This window comes from Vulpes lagopus, chromosome 16 (assembly GCF_018345385.1).
Source record: "Vulpes lagopus strain Blue_001 chromosome 16, ASM1834538v1, whole genome shotgun sequence".
NCBI lineage: Eukaryota > Metazoa > Chordata > Mammalia > Carnivora > Canidae > Vulpes > Vulpes lagopus.
In genome coordinates, this window is record NC_054839.1 from 2,522,542 (window position 1) to 2,539,518 (window position 16,977).

Genomic DNA, 16,977 nt, shown 5'->3' on the forward strand with positions numbered 1-16,977 from the left:
AGTGCAAGCGAGCCATGTTGGGGTGCAGACGTACCGTACTGGGGTGCAGATGTGCTGTGTCGGGGTGCAAGCGTGCCGTGCTGGGGTGCAAGCGTGTTGTACTCGGGTGCAGACGTGCAGTGTTGGGGAGCACACTGCTGTGTGGGGGTGCAGACGCGCTGTGTAGTGTGCAAGCGTGCTGTACTAGGGTGCAGACGTGCTTCCGGAGCAGGCGAGGAGCCGGAGGCAGGTGCCCACACCGTGAACTCTGGCTGGCAGCGGCCTCCCGCGCCCCGGCCCCGACTCGCCAGCTTCAGCACAAACACCGCGCACCGCGGGATCCGAGGAGCAGAAGGGCCCCCTCCTCCCCGCGAGAAGGGGCGCCTCCCTCCTCGGCCTAGGACGCGGGCTCTTCCCCGCCCCCAGCGCCACGGCGAGCCCCCGGGAGCCCAGAGGGGGGCGCTGCCGCCGCTCCCGACCTCCTCCTGGGGGGATTGGCTGGGCCGGGGCAGGTCCTCTTCCGCAGTGGGCGGGCGCGGCCGAGCCCCCTTCCGGGGTGGGCGTGGCGTAGCGAGATCCTCTTCCGGGTTGGGCGGGGCCCGGGAGGCCGTCCTCCTGGGTTGGGCAGGTCGCGGGAGGCCCTTTCCGGGGTGGGCGGGGCCGGGGAGCCGTCTTCCGGTGGGCGGGCCCAGCGCGCGCCCCGCCCCGCGCAGGCGTGGCGAGGCCCCGAGAGGCTGGCGGGCGGCCGGGCCATGCTGCCGACGCGCCGGCCGGGTGTGGGCCCCCGGCTCCTGGGGGTCGCGCTGGGCCTGGGGGCCCCGCGGGGCCGGGCGCGGGCGGTGTCGGGGGCGCGCGGGCAGGCCTGGCTGCAGCCAGAGGGCCACGACACGGGCGTCAGGGTGTACAACAGCCTCACCCGGAGGAAGGACCCCTTGATTGTGGGCCGCGCGGACGCCGCCTCCTGGTAGCCGCCCGGGACTGGGGCTCGGCCCGCGGGCGCCGCGCTGAAAGGGGTCGCGGGGGGCAGGTGGCCGTCGGGCATCGCGGTGTAGTCCCGGCGGCGGGCCGGCTTTGGCTGCGAGCCCCGCCGAGCGGCTCTGAGCGTTTGTCACGGGCCTGGCGAGCCGGGTGGCGCTTCCTTGCAAGCGGGCCTCACCCGGCGGGTCTCCCTCTGCCCCAGGTACAGCTGCGGACCGACCGTCTACGATCACGCGCACCTCGGCCACGCCTGGTGAGTGCGCTCCTTCAGTTTTCAGCTTCCGGGGCCATTTATTTTGGACGCAGCCGTTTGCAGGCTCTGTGCGTCGGTGGCAGCCCAAGAACACCGAGTAGCTACGCCCAGGATATTGCGGGAAGCACACCTGTTGTCTCACGTGGTTCTCCTGGCAAAGTCTAAGCTCTTGTGCCCGTTTCACAGGGGATCAGTGCGGCGCAGTGGCAACAACCTGCCTGGGAATTAGATGCTTCTTGGTGGATCTAGCGAGTTGAGGCAGTTCCCTGGGGCAGCAGTCAGCCGTGAGAAGCCGTTTCTGGCCTCTGTGTTTTATTTTTCCTTTCCAAATTTGGACAGCCCATTTTGTTATTGTTACCTGGAGTCCTGGTTTCTTCATCTTTGAGATGAGGTTGAAAATGGTATCCATCTGTTGGAGCCTTCACAGTTTGAAGGAACAACACCCCTAAAGTATGGCTTACGCAGCACCTGCTGTGGGCTGCGGTGGGGGCCATGCACTCAGGGGCGGCAGGGCCTGGTGTGTCTGATCTGGTGCTTACTTTCTCAACCTCTTAACCATCAGCTGCACGGCACCCCATCTTTGTCAAAATTACACTTTTCCTAAAGACTTTATTTGGGAGAGAGTGAAAAGAAGAAACAGATTCCTGGCTGAGCTGGCAGCCCACATGGGCTGGATCCCAGAACACTGAGATCATGACCTAGCGAAGGCAGACACTTCATCAGCAGAGCCCCCCCCCCCCCCCGGGAGCCTATCTTATTCACTTTTTAAACTTGTTATGTCTCAGACTAAAAAAAGCTACGTTAATTTGCTACACCTTTTACAAAATCATATACCAGGCAGGAAGGCTGGTGTGTTAGTTGTGTTTTGTTAAAACAGAATCAGTGGCTAACTTACCGTTGATTTTAAAAGGGATCTTTTGACCTCTTTATTGAAGTATGAAATATGTTGGGGAAGGATCACAAAGACAGAATGAAATCAGGCTCTTTTATAGAGCCAAGTAGATACAGTTTCTGAGATCAGATGGGGTTTGCACCATGCAGTCAGGCGACGTGTCAGGCCCACCCTCCGTTAAGAGATGGAGCATGACCTTCCTGATGGCTTCACTTCAAAAAGCTGGCTCTCAGGTCCTTGAGACTCTCCAGATTCATGGGACTTTACAAGGTATTTCCTTAGCCATTAAAACCATTTACGGGACGCCTGTGTGGCTCAGTGGTTGAGCATCTGCCTTTGGCTTGCGTCATGATCCTGGGGTCCTGGGATCCTAAAGACATTGCGACAGTTCTGGAAGTCTGTACCAATTTCCCGTCCAAGTTCACGTCCCCCCACTCTCCTCCCCCAGGTAACCACGCTGGCCTCTATTTTAAAAAGACAGGTATTTGGGGCACTTGGCTGGCTCAGTGGGTAGAGCATGCGACTCAGCCTCAGGGTCATGAGTTCACACCCCACCCTGGCCATAGAGCTTACCTTAAAAAAAAAAAAAAAAAGACACGTAGTTATCAGACACAGCAGGAGCAGTATGCCAGGCTCTTTTCTAAATGCTTTACAAACACTAGCCAGTGTAGTTCTGACACCGGGGTGGAGGGGTGTTGCTAATGTCACTCAGGGTCAGATGGGGACCTTGCCGGTCATGTGTGTGGGGAGTGGTCCCTGGGGGAGGCCAGATGAAGGACACTGATGACCGTGGTGACAACAGCCCCTGCCTCTAGGATGTCGTGCTGTGTAAGCGCCAGGATCATGGTCAGCGACCCCATGGCCTCCTGGGATTCTGCCCAATTTATAAATAAGCAGCCCGAGGCTTCCGTGATTAAATATCTTGGCAAGGAGTTTCCGAGCAACCTCGCTTGGTCAGTAGCGCTGTGCTCGGGGAAGGGGAATGTGGGAAGCAGGCAGGGTGCAACGATGGGCTAGTGTTCCACCTGTGAGGCTGGGTGGGTGACAGATGAGCATGAGATTAGCTGACTTTGAGTTCTAAGCCTTTTTTTTATGGGAAACCAGATTCTTGATGTTTTAAATGCTCTGGAGCCCTTTTGGTTTTACACAGCTGAGCACCCCAAGTGTGGCCTACCCGTAAGCTGGTATTTTAATTTCCCACGACGGTGTGCGCGTTTCTCAGGAGTAATGCCACACAATTCTCACGGCCTCGTCCTTGGTTTGCTGCACCTTCTGTTTTGCCATAGTGAAGCATTCCAGTTGTTCTAGATACTCTAGAAATGAACAAGAACGATAAAAGCTCTCAGTACTTTACCTCGTGGGAGTGTATTACCAGTGAACTGTTATACCATTAAGTGGGTGTCAACTCACTTAACAGCTGCAGCATGAAACATGCCAGCCGTGTGCCTGACATCGCCGTGATGCCTGTGTTGATTTCTTGTGAGGATCTCTGTGGGCCAGTGGGGGGAAGGCTTGTCCTCTTCCTAGCGGCACGGAACCCGTCAGTCCCATCACACACCCAAAGTGCAGAGTAGCCTGTTACAATGCAAAGCGTTCCTTTTTTTTTGTTTTGTTTTGTTTTTAAGAAGTTTATTTTTATTATTTTTTAAGATTTTATTTATTCATGAGAGACACACACACACACACAGAGAGGCAGAGACACAAGCAGAAGGAGAAGCAGGCTCCATGCAGGGAGCCTGATGTGGGACTTGATCCCAAGACTCCAGGACCATGCCCTGGGCTGAAGGCAGGCACCAAACCGCTGAGCCATCCAGGGATCCCCCAAAGCGTTCCTTTTTAAAGATCCCAGTGGTGACTTTGTGCATTCAAGACATCCTGACACCTCTTTCCTTTCAGCTCATATGTTAGGTTTGATATCATCCGGAGGATCCTCACCAGGGTTTTTGGATACAACGTCATCATGGTGATGGGAATCACAGATGTGGACGATAAAATTATTCACAGAGCCTCCGAGGTAAGCGCAGACAATGATGTTGACCAGTAACTGGACAGATGAACATGACAGTCCCAATAGCTGCTCCACAGGGTGTTCCGCATCTCTGCATCCACACGTAGCCCAGCAAGTCCACTCTGTCAGGTTATCACGGGACTCTCTGCCCTGGGAAAGGAGGCCTGTTGGATTCTGGTCACCAAATGGGTCCTCTCCCCCTGCCCTGGTGTCCTGCCCTGAACCCTGTCCCTTCCCTCGCCCCGTGGCCTCCAGCGGCTAAGTCCCACTTTCAGACCAGGGAAACAGCTCATGGAAGTTCAATTTTCTTGTTGGTTGAGTGCACAGGACACTTCTCTTATAATCCTTCAGTATTTAAGGTAAGCTTTGGGGGAAAGTTTTAACTGAGAAGTTAAGTATTACAGTTTTTAAGAAGTCTACTTTCTGGTTTTCATAATTGGCAACTTTAACAGTGATCTCTAAACTTCTGTATATTACTGGTAGATGATCTAATCTGTGCAAAAACCTACACCAAGTGCTTTACATTCCTGTTATTTTAGAAGATGTATGTACTAGAAACTGTATATACTATTTTTTAGGAAACCAGTCTATACTTTATAGTCTTTTTCCACTTAATGTATTTTGGGTATTTTTTCATGTTTTTAAATACTCTTGATCTTTTTTATTTATTTATTTTAAGGATTTATTTATGTATTTATTCATGAGACACAGAGAGAGAGGCAGAGACCTAGGCAGGGGGAGAAGCAATCTCCCTGCAGGGAGCCCAATGCAGAACTCAATACTAGGACTCCGGGATCAGGATCTGAGCTGAAGACAGATGCTCAACCACTGAGCCACCTAGTTGCCCCTTGACCATTTTTAAATAGTTGTATAGCATTTTATTGCATGGAGATACTCTAATTTACTGTTCTTATTTTTGGACTCTTGAGTTACTTCTATATTCTACTTTCTCTCAAACTTATTTTCTAGAAACCACATCTCCCTATTTTCTATCAATGTGCCTTCTTTTTTTTTTTTTTTAAGTTTTATTTAAGTAGTCTCTGCCCCTGACCTGGGGCTTGAATTCACAAGCCTGAGATCAAGAGTTGCACGCTCCCCACGCCCCCAGACCAGAGCCCACAGGTACCCCCTAATTTGCCTTTTAAACAACTAGACAGCGTTCACCCCGGGTGCTGTTCAGCAGTTCCCCGTCATTGGCTGTGGTGTTTATAGCTGTTAAAAACAGGGCTGCTGGGACACCTGGGTGGTTCAGCAGTTGAGTGTCTGCCTTCGGCCCAGGGCGTGATCCTGGAGTCCTGGGATCGAGTCCCACATTGGGCTCCCCACAGGGAGCCTGCTTCTCCCTCTACCTGTGCCTCTGCCTCTCTCTGTGTGTCTCTCATGAATAAATAAATAAAATCTTAAAAACAAAAAACAGGGCTACGTGAATATCTTTTCTTTCACTAGATATGTTTCCTAAAGTGGAGTTACTGGATCCAGGAGGAATGGTTTATTTGATAAGGTTTTTCTTCTTAGAGTTGGGGTGGTTTAGAGTGTTTACTGGCGGTGCTGAGATGGGCTGGAGCCCATCTTTAGATGTCACCCTCATGTCCTCAGCCTGGTTGGGCTTCCCGGGTTTGTCTTGTTTGGGTACCTTAGCCAGTGAGTCCTGCTCCCTTACAGGAGATTCAGTTTCCATTTCCAGAACTGTCCAGGGTCAGGCCTGTGCCTGGCTTTGTGCTGACAAAGGTGGGGAAGCCAGGTCCCGGCTCATGGAGCTTGTGTCAGGTGAGGCAGATGAACCCACAGAGGGATGCTCTGTGTGCGATGTTCATTTTACAAGTCCAGGTAAAGGGGTACAGGGAAGACCATCACAGCTCCCTGGGAGTCACCCAAGTGACTCACTGGAAGAGGTTAGCCCAGGATCAAGCATTAGCAGAGGATGGGTGGTGAGGAGTGAGGGCAGGAAGGACATCTGGGCAGAGGGGTGTGCGAGAACGGGCCAAGACCTGCATGAAGGGCTGTGTGGGAACCTGTGGTCCTGCTCCCATGGGCCGTAGGGGGGACTTGCAGGTGAGGCTGGAAAGGTGGGGGCGGCTGGGCCCAGGGGATGTACTGGGAACTTGGACTTGGTCCTGTAGACTCTTGGGTTGCTCTTGGTCCAGTGGAGACCACTCACTCTGGGGTGGGGAGGACATAGCCAGAGATGGGCCCATTGGCAGGGTTGGTGGGAGCTCTGCCACAGGAGAGGGGTGTCCCAGAGAGCAGATTTAGAGTGAGGTACCTAAAGAAACGCAAACTTGGATACAGAAATTTGAAGCTCAGTCACCTCAAGGCTTTGGTCTAATAAAGATATGGGTGGACTTTGTCCTAGTTCCTGACACAGAGCACCTAAAATCCATTGAATCTGTGGAGTGGGAGAGTGTCTTTGTTTGCTCATGAGATCATGGTTGGGCCCCTCGAGAGCTTCAGGATGGAGGCTGGGGTCCCAGAGACCCAGCCACAGAGAGTGTTGAGAACTTTCGCCCCCACTCCTGCCTTGAGCTGATCACCGGTGGCCAGTGATTAATCAACTGTCCTATATACTGAAGCCTCTATAAACACCCCCGAGGAAAAAAAAAAAAAATAAAAATAAAATAAAATAAACACCCCCGAGGGACGCCTGGGTGGCTCAGTGGTTGGGCGTCTGCCTTTGGCCCAGGGCGTGATCCTGAGTCACGGGATCGAGTCCTGCATCGGGCTCCCTGCGTGGAGCCTGCTTCTCCTTCTCCATCTGGCTGTGTCTCTGCCTCTGCCTCTGTGTCTCTCCCTAATAGATAAATAAAATCTTTAAAAAACAAAACAAAAACAAAACAAAAAAACACCCCTGAAATGGGGGAGAGGGGCTCGGCGCTTCAGGCTGATTAACACGGGTGGTGCTGGGAGGGTGGCGCTGGAGAGAGTCTGGGAGCTCCAGCCCTTGTCCCATGCTGCCCCTGAGCTGTGTCCTTTATGATAAACTGAGGATTGTTTGGAGTAAGTGGAGTGCTTTCCTGAGTTCTGTGATTCGTATCAAACCCCCAACTTTAGACTCTGTGGCAGAAGTTTGGGTGGCCCAAGGACCCGATGCGCCTGGCGTCTTAAGGGGGCAGTCCCATGGGGTCTGTGCTGACCCGGGGAGTTAGTGTCAGGAGAGGGTTGAATGGTGGGACATCCAGCTGCAGGTGGACAGCCCAAGTGGCTGGAGGTGAGAAAGGCACATTTGGTGTCAGAAGATGCCATAGGCCGAAAGTGAAGGGTGGGCAGGCCAGGCTTGGGGTTCATCACTGTCCCTGGTGCTCTCTCTCTGCCCCTGGGGTCAGGTGTCCCCTTGGTCCAGCCAAGGCCCTGGGGCCCAGGTGAGCCATTCCTTTGTGGGGAGTGCAGGTAAGGGGCAGAGATGGGAGGGGACAGCCGGGAGGCAGAGCGAGGAGCGAGGGGCTCCCACTGCTGGCACCAGATGGCCAACCCCACAGTACCCTGTGTTCAGAGTGTAGAGGGCAAGGGGGCTGAGCTTGGGGGTGTCTGTCCTGGGCTGTCTGACCTCAGTTTGTGCTTAGCCACTCGCCGGGGACACAGCCTTTGGATTGTAGAGTGAAGCTTTTGAGCAAACAGGAGGAGGAAAGGAGCGTTGTCTGGTCCACGGGTAGGACAGACTGGGGAGGGGTGGGGGCACGGAGCCGTGCTGTTCTCTGGGATGTGCTAGAACGGTCCCTGAAGGAGCTAAGGAGGGGGCCCAGGGCCTTCACTGGGAAGGCTGAGCCCAGAGGTGCTGAGCATCTAGGGTCAGGAAGGCCTGCTGGGAGGGCGGGGAGCTGGTAACAAGAAAGCTGTGGTCTGTGGCATAGTGAGCACGGTGTTGGAAGGGACCAGGCAGCAGGAGGAGTTGTTCCCGAGGAAGGTGACCCACTGAGTGTCTGATCTGCCCTCACTCAGGACCGAGACAGCACGTGTGGATCTCTGCACTTGATGAACTGGGCTCTGTTGTGAATCTTCAGAATTGGAGGTGAAAGTGCCCCTGAAAGGCCTGGTAAGGGGTAGAGGGAAAGGAAAGGAAAGGGAAAAGGAAAAGGAAAGGAGCTGAGGAGCTCAGATGAGGGGCAGGCAGGGTTGTGGAGGACATCTGGCGGGGAGGGGCAGACTTTAGGAGGAGGACGGCAGCACCAGGTGAAGGCAGCAGGAAGGAGGTTACTTAGAGGATTTCACAAATGCCACAGGAGGTGTCGCTTGTTACTTTTGTGAGTTGTATTATCCATAGTCTATGGGTAGGTTCACTTAAAAATTCTGTATGTATAGAGCATTTAATTTTTGATGCCTGGAGATTTCCCTCTGTGTCAGATACTAATGTGGCACTGAATAGCTTTTCTCAAGATAATGTCTCTAAGATGATAAAACGTGTCTGAAACAGGGTTATGAAAGCATCTACTGGTTCTTTAGTATCTGGCAAAAAGGCTATTTTTTATCTAATGCAACTTTTTAAAGTGATGGCAATACTCTTCACACCATCTGCTCCAGCACTCACTTTTACAATATTTGAAATTACAATATTACACTTTCCTGAATCACTCCCTTGACTTTAATTTTTGGTGCAGTGTTAAGGTTTGTAGGGGTAAAAACCACAGGAGGATTTTTGGGGCGAGAGCTACAAGAGGAGCGGTACACTGGCATTGGCACATCTGTAGGAGAAATTGGAACGAATGTGTCAGAGTGACTCAAGCCAAAGGTATTCTTTCTGGGTTTCGGGACACTAGCCCCTATTGCCCTTCTTTGTGGGAAGAGGGCCGGACACAGCCTGAGACCAAAGCCCTGGGGCCCTTGCTCGGGGCCCCAGCTTGAGACGGTTCCTGACAGTCATGGCGAGCTGGGCAGTAACCTGAAATCTACCGCCGAGACCGCCTGTCGGCACCTGCCGTGTGCAGTTTGTTTTTTGGGGAGTGAGAGCAGTGCTGTCCAGATACGTGGTGTGACCAGCTGCCCAAAGATTAAATTTGAAAACTTTCTTTTAAAACACAATTCCACTCCTCTGTGCAAGGCCAGCAATAGACTGGTGTCCCACTTACAGTTCACCGTCGCTTGGCGTTTCCGAACCGTGCCCCTCAGGCTCGTGCGTGTGAGCTGGAGGAGCCTCAGGTGGAGCAGGGCTTGCTGGCTTGGGCTGTGTGGTGTTGGACAGGTCATTCAAAGGAGAGAGAGAGAGAGTGTGTGTGTGTGTGTGTGTGTGTGTCCCCGTCCTTACAACCACCCCGCCCTTTCAGAACTAGACACATGGATTTTAACATTCCTCTGGGGCCAGGAGAAGTCTGTGAAGGAAGCGTGTTAAGGAGGGTGTAGTCCTGCCTAATATTAAAACACTTTTAGGGACGCCTGGGTGGCTCAGTGGTTGAGCGTCTGCCTTTTGCTCCGGGTGTGATCCCGGGATCGAGTACCACGTTGGGCTCCCTGCATGGAGCCTGCTTCTCCCTCTGCCTGTGTCTCTGCCTCTCTCTCTCCTCTCTCTCTCTCTCTCTCTCTCTCTCTCTGTCTCATGAATAAATAAATAAAATCTTTAAAAAAATAAAACACTTTTAAAGCGGGGCACCTGGGTGGCTCAGTCGGTGAAGCGTCTGCCTTCAGCTCAGGTCATGATGTCAGGGTCCTGGGATCGAGTCCTGCATCAGGCTCCCTGCTCAGTGGGAGTCTGCTTCTCCCTCTGCCCCTCCCCACCTTGCTTATGCTCTCTCTCTCTCTCTCTCTCAAATAAATAAATCTTTAAAAACATACACAAAAACCCAAAAAACACTTATAAAGCTAGAGATAATTTTTTACTTTCACATATTCCTTCCTTTTTTGGGCACAGCTTTGAGGTCAAACAGACCTACAATAAATTGCGTGGAGTACACACGAGGTGTACAGCAGGATGAAACCTGTGCACCTGTGAACCCATCACCAGTGTCAGGGTGAACATCTCTGTCCATCGCTCCCAGAAGCTGCCTCTGCCCCTTGTCATCCTTCCCGCTTTGCCATCCTGTCCCCAAGCATTCACCAGTGTGCTTTTCTGAAGGTTGTAGACATTTTTTATTTTTTTACTTTTTAAAAGATTTTATTTATTTGACAGAGTGAGCACAAGCAGGGGGAGTGGCAGGCAGAGGGAGAGGGAGAAGCAGGCTCCCTGCAGAGCAGGGGACCCCATGGGGGGCTCCATGTGGAGCTTGATCCTAGGACCCCGGGATCATGACCTCAGTTTGACCTGATCCGAAGGCAGATACTTAACCGACTGAGCCACCCAGTGGCCCCAAGGTTGTAGAAGTTAAATATCATTGTACAGGTACATTGTACAGATACCATGAGCAGACAGATAAGGGGACACACTGGAAAGTTGGAAATAGACATGGTAAATAATGGAAATTTGTTTGTGATAAAGGTGGCATTTCAAATCAGTGGAGAAGAGAAAAATTATCTGGTAAAAAAGTGTTGACAGTTAGCTAAGCATCTGGGGAAAAAAAATAAACCCAGGTTGGATGTGTGCCTCACAACCAGATCGAGGAAGATTGGAGTCTAATGTGAAAGAAATGGAACTACGAATTACTAAATGCCCTATTTATAGCCTCATATTGGGGAACACTCTCCTAAATCTGTTATCAAACCCAGGAGCCATTTGTGGGAAAAGATTGAGAAATACAAAGGATGGCTAAATATAGAAGTGACATTTTCTGTGTGACATAAAATAACCACAGAGTTGAAAGACTGAAGATAATTGAAATTCATATCAGAGATAAAAGGTTAATTTCTTTCATGTAAAAACACTTCCTACAAATGAACAAGAAGAGTGCCATGAGCCAGTGGAGAAATGGGTATGGTGATTATAGATCATTTAACATAAGCGGCTCCTGAACACGAGACGTTCAGAGTACATGTTACTTACAGCGAGAAGGCATTTGTTAGCAGTCACGTTGCTTAGGTCCCCAAATATGCCCCTTGTGCATTCAGGGCTCGCTCAGGTTTCAGACCCGTGCACCCTCCGTGGGGTCAGGAGACATTTTTTATTTTTTGCGTGCACCTGCCCCCCAACCAGCAGTCTGGTGTCTGGGTCTGTAGCTTAGAAGTGAACCTGCATGTGTCCCAGCAGAAGAGGGTGTGAGGAGGGGGCCTGGGGAGCTAGCAGCTCCGAGTGCACGGCCAGGGTGGGATGGTGGTGGTAGCGGAGAGAGGGAGCTGGGTGCAGGCGGTGTGTGCAAGGTGCTACAGTTCCAGGAGGGGATGCAGACATGTGTCTGGGAGCCTGGTTGTCTTTCCCAGATGTGCACAGAATCCTTGTAGCAATCTTGGGGGTTGTTAGGTGGGATCATCTCTGTGTTGGAAAGAAAGCCAAAGGCTGGGACACCTGGGTGGCTCAGTGGTTGAGCATTTGCCTTTGGCTCAGGTCGTGATCCCGGGGTCCTGATATCAGTCCCACATCAGGTTTCTGCTTCTGCCTCTGCCTGTGTCTCTGCCTCTCTCTGTGTCCCTCATGAATAAATAAATAAAATCTTAAACAAAAAAAAAACTGAAGGCACAGAAGTTCATTGCCTTGGCCACGGCCACACAGCTGAAAAGTCACTTTGCTCACCAGATTTATTTATTCAGTAAATGTTTGGTGGTTGAAGTTTCTAGGATGATTGCCTTTCTGGGGCATTGGGCAGGGAAGAATGTGACTGCAGAGTGACAGGGCTGGAGGTGGCATCTCACTTGAGAAAGTTTCTTGCGGTCCTGGACCTGCAGTGTGTTCGGCAGGATGGGGAGCCCTGGTAGGGGCCGGAGGAGCAAGAGCTGCAGATGCTGGTTGAGGGGGGGAGCGGCTTCTGGTCCTTTCATGCTTTTGGTCTTAGAGCTTTTTTTTCTGCTGAAAAGTAAAAAATGCTTCAGGAAGCCCAGTTCTGTGTGCCAGTGCCTTCGGAGCCCTTGGGACTGGAGGGCCGTGCCCCTGAATGCCCTGCGCTCAGAAATTGAGAATCAAGAATTGTCTATGGGGTTTGCCTGTACTTCTTGCACCCCTACCAGCCCGGCCACCCACCTGCTGCCCCTCCCCCCAGCCTGGCCACCCCCCATTGCTACCGTGTCCCCTCCTCCCAGCCACCGGCCCGCTGCTCCCCCTGCCACCCTCCAGCCTGGCCACCTGCCCACTGCCCCTAGCCACCCCCCAGCCCGGCCACCCGCCTGCTGCCTCCTGCCACCCCCCAGCCCAGCCACCCCCCGCTGCCACCATGTCCCCTCCTCCCTGCCACCGGCCCGCTGCTCCCCCTGCCACCCCCCAGCCTGGCCATCCGCTCACTGCCCTCAGCCACCCCCCAGCCTGGCCACCCGCCTGCTGCCCCCTGCCACCCTCCAGCCTGGCCACCCCCCGCTGCCACCGTGTCCCCTCCTCCCAGCCACTGGCCCGCTGTTCCCCCTGCTACCCCCTAGCCCAGCCCTTGGCCCGCTGCTCCCCCTGCCACCACCCAGCCCAGCCACTTGTCCACTGCCCCCTGCCACCCCCCACCCTGGCCACCCCCCACTGCCACCATGTCCCCTCCTCCCAGCCACTGGCCCACTGCTCCCCCAGCCACCACCAGCCCGGCCACCCGCCTGCTGCCCTATGTTCAGGTGCTCTGTTGCTTTCAAAACACTTCTTAGAGAGTTCCTCTTTCATGTATTTTTGACGTGTTTTCTTGCTCCCCAAGGCATAAGGGATAAGATAGAAACTCAAGTTTCTGGTTATTACGTAGAATAGATTAATCGAACTTGCCCTTGCCCTAGAAAAGTGGAAGCTTTGTTGTGTGTTTTGGGGTTTTGTTTTGAATTATGTAACAGAAATCATGATATTGTTTATTCCTGTTTTCTCTCTGACCAGAGGACGGGGTGACTTTGTGATTAGGTGAGATACTAGAAGGAGTTTGGGACCTAAAACCAAGGCCCCTTTGGGAGCACACAGGGCCCACGGAGGCCAGCCGCAGGGGTGGGGAGCCCAACCTGCTGACCAGCCCGCCTCGTCTCTCTGCAGATGAACATGTCACCTGCTTCTCTCGCCAACCTCTATGAAGAGGAATTTAAACAAGACATGGCAGCCTTGAAGGTAGCGTGTGTTGTGGCGTCTGCCTGTCGCGAGTGGGGAGAGTGAACTATGGGAGCCCTGTGGCTGACCAATGTGTCTCACCCAGGGATCGTCGTTTCTCCTTTGCTTCCTGCCAGGTCCTGCCCCCCACGGTGTACGTGAGGGTAACCGAAACCATCCCCCAGATCATTTCTTTCATCGAGGGCATCATTGCTAACGGGCACGCTTATTCAACAGCACAAGGTAGGGGTTGTGCTATTGAAATGGATCATTGGGTGAATACCCGTTGGATTTTGAGAAAGTAGACGCGATTTATTGTCTTTACTGATTTGCTGTGTCCCCAAATGCACCTGGGCCTCCCTGCATCCCCCTGCATGGAGCTGCCCCTCCAGCCTCCGCTACCCACTGCTGACCCCTGGCCATGCTGCCCACTGTCCGCTGCCCCAGGGCTCACCGTCACCCTCAGCCTCACCTCCCCCTTCCAGCCCTTCTCGACCCAAATCCCACGCATCCTGTGCACCTGACCAGAGCTGTCTCCCAGGATATCTCTTCTTGCAGACCTCCACCCCCACTCTGGCACCTGTGCTGTGCCCACTGGTTGCCCGGCATTGTCTGCCTCAGCGTGCCATTAACGCACTCATATTTTGTCACTTCTGGGATCAGAAAAACTTTTGCTTCTAGTGACCCACTAGCATGCCCAGCCCAGAGCTGGGACATGTGGGTCTTGCAATGTTTGTTGCAAGTAAATAACAAAGTATAAAGCATAACACTAGACACAGTTTCTGCAGGTTCTGTAAGAACCCTTCTTACAGCGGTCCTACCTGCAAGCACAGATACACACGCAGGGCCCCTGGGGCCCCAGACACGGGTGCTGCCTGTCTCAATTACTGATGCTTACATCAGAACAGTGTTTTTACTTTACCTCATTTGCTATATTGAGATTTTGTCTCCAAGAAAAACTTGTTTTTAAGGGGCTTGGGTGACTGAACCTGAGTTTGCCCCGGAAAATACAGACGTAGTCTTCCCACTGCTGCAAAACATGACTTGGGACAAGCAGCCCAGAGGAGCAGAGGTCCAAACGTGCCTTAGCAAGAGATGCTGCTTGTTTTATCACTTAATTACAAAGCCTTATTGTGCGTTTTTAATAACGATAGCATTATTAAAATAATAATAAAATAATTAAAATAAGATGCCATTAACTCAGACTCCATTAATTTGGACTTTGTGACAATTCCACAAAAACTGGGTTGTAATTTGAATTTTGAACCTTTGTGAAGAACTGTTTGTTCAGCAAATTGATAACAAGAAATGTGTCCTCCGTGAAAGAGCAGTTTCTTATAAAGCCTTGTCGGAGTGCTGTTTGTGTTCTGGCTTCCTGGATAGCCGCTCGCACTGTAGCCCTCTGGCTCGTCCCCAGCGTGGTTGGAGCTCGGGTGTAGGCTCTAGGTGGAGAGGACTGACCCACCTGGGGTCCTTGTGCCGAGCTGCTCCCCAACCCCCCCAGTTCAGGATAGAGATCTGATGGTGTGGCTGCGGGGACACAGCCCCCTGGGGCTACCACTCCTCCGTCATCTGCTCGGGTGTGGAGGTGTTTGGGATCTAAGTAGACATATCCGGGTTCGACAGGGTTCCCCTGGTAGCAGGTGCGTCGCGAAAAGCTGGGAGCTTGATGCACGCCTGTGGTGACACTCACTCTTCCTTCTCACTAAAAAACCATCTGAACATTTGACACCAGATCTTACACTTGGGTTTTCATTTCCACCTCTGGACATTTCATGACGTGTCCAAACATGTGCTTTTATAAAATAGCGGTGCTGGTGTTTGTTCTGATCTGGGGCCAGAATAAAGGGGCCACGTGAAGGCCAGATGCTGTATTACTTGTTACTAATATGCTAATTACTTGTTAGCTAATATGCCTAGATAGATGCTGATATTTAAGATTGAGAAATGATGAATTCTTTTTTAAAAATTTTCAATAATTGTTCATATTCTTTTTTGAACTGATTTTTCTTTTTTATTATTTAAATTTTACTTAGTTAACATATAGTGCAATGTTGGTTTCTGGATAGAATTCAGTGATGCAGAGAAATGATGGAATCTCAATTACCTTTGTAAAATAGGCAATGTCTACTTCGATCTGCAGTCGAGAGGAGACAAGTACGGCAAGCTAGTTGGTGTGGTCCCCGGTCCACTCGGAGAGCCAGGTGGGTGGACCCCAGCCTCCCACTTCGGGCACAGGGGTGTGGGGCACAGGCCTGGCCCTCCCTCCTCCCTCTCAGATGTGGTGCTGGCGCCAGACCATCCGTCCCTGCTGTGTTTTAAATTTAATTCATTGTTTCCAAGAAAGGAAATTTAGAGAGTGTGAGGTTCACTGGGCAGGTTGTGAGAGCCCTCTGGCTCTTCTCCCTGGGAGGCACGTTTGCCCGTCCGCGGGCTTCCCGCAGGAACACTCATCATGCTGTCACATTTTCACGCTCTTCTCCATCTGCTATCATACTCGGTTCCATATATATATTGCCATATATCAAATCCCAGTAGGTATTTTACCATATATCACATTCTCGGGAATATTTTAATTTATCCTCACACTGTTCCAGTGATTATTGATTGGCGTTATTTTTATGGAGAAGAAATACATGTGTAGAAGTAAATTTAAAATAATTTTAGAAGGATACTATTTAAGAGAACCAAATAAAGACAAGCAAAACCCAAAAGACAAATTCTCCAAGTAATTTTTGACTGTAGTCATTATCCTGTGCTCTACAAACTATACCATTTACATTTAACTGCTAACAGTAGTATTTGACTCCTCAGAAATGGTGTCTGTTACTCTTACTCAATGCATGTCTGGCTCCCCTCCTGAAAGGCCAGAACCGAGAACCGCTAGACCGCCCACATGCCAGCATGCCCTGGGGAAGCAGAGGATGTGTTTCTGAGACACGTTTCTAGCATCAGCAATGCTTCTGTGTTTAGGGTTCCCCTGGGCGGCCAAATCAGTTAATCAGCTAACTCTTGGTTTTGGTTCAGGTCTGCTTCCAGGTTTGTGGGATTGAGTCCCATGTGGGGCTCCACACTCAGCAGGAAGTCTGCTTGGGGTTCTTTCTCTCTCTACTCTATTTCTCTCTCCCCCTCTGCCCCTTCCCTCTCTCAAATAAATCTTTAAAAAGAATTAGTCTTTATTTTAGGGCGCTTTTAGGTTCATAGTAAAATTGACGGAAAGGAACAGAGATTTTCCATGTTCCCCTGATGCTACTCAGGCACAGCTTTCCCTGTATGAACGTCACCTGCCAGAATAGGATGCTTGCCCCAGTGGATGAACCTGTCTGGACACATAATTACGCGAGTCCATGGTTTATATCAGGGTTCACTCTTGGTGTATATTCTGTGGGTTGGATAAATGTGTAATGACACATGTCCACTACAATAGTGTCCCATGGTCACTTCACTGCCCTCTGACATGCGCTGTGTTTCAGCTGCCCATCCTCCCTTACTCCCTCCTAACCCGTGGCAACCAGTGATCTCTTACTGTCTGCATAGTTTTGCCTTTTCTAGAATGCTGTGAAGTTAGAATCATATAGTACGTGGCCTTTTCAGACATCTTTTTTCACTTAATATGCATTTCAGTGAAAATGTGCATTTAAGCCCCCAGTTCCCACCAGGACCTGGGCAAGGGCAGAGCCCCTTGGGGACGGAACTCAGCCATCTTCTGTGTCTCTTCATGGCTTGATAGCTCATTTGTTTTTAGTGCTGAAGAGCATTCCCTTGTCTGGATATAGAATGGTTTGTTTACCCACTCACCTGTCGGAGGGCATCTTGGCTGCTTC

At 51.6% G+C, this 16,977-nt stretch overlaps 1 protein-coding gene across 2 annotated transcripts in view; it reads left to right on the forward strand.

Moving 5' to 3' along the window:
- Positions 1–390: 390 nt before the first annotated feature.
- The window catches only part of CARS2 (cysteinyl-tRNA synthetase 2, mitochondrial), a 44,326-nt gene continuing 27,739 nt past the window's right edge, over positions 391–16,977 (forward strand). The window contains exons 1-6 of one of the 2 annotated variants that reach the window (XM_041731173.1): positions 391–943; positions 1,160–1,210; positions 3,999–4,116; positions 13,103–13,174; positions 13,291–13,396; positions 15,274–15,357. In XM_041731173.1, coding sequence (XP_041587107.1) covers positions 732–943; positions 1,160–1,210; positions 3,999–4,116; positions 13,103–13,174; positions 13,291–13,396; positions 15,274–15,357 — 643 coding nt within the window. In that variant the 5' untranslated portion in view covers positions 391–731. The remainder of the gene's footprint in view (positions 944–1,159; positions 1,211–3,998; positions 4,117–13,102; positions 13,175–13,290; positions 13,397–15,273; positions 15,358–16,977) is intronic. The other variant, XM_041731172.1, reaches the window with a different exon arrangement.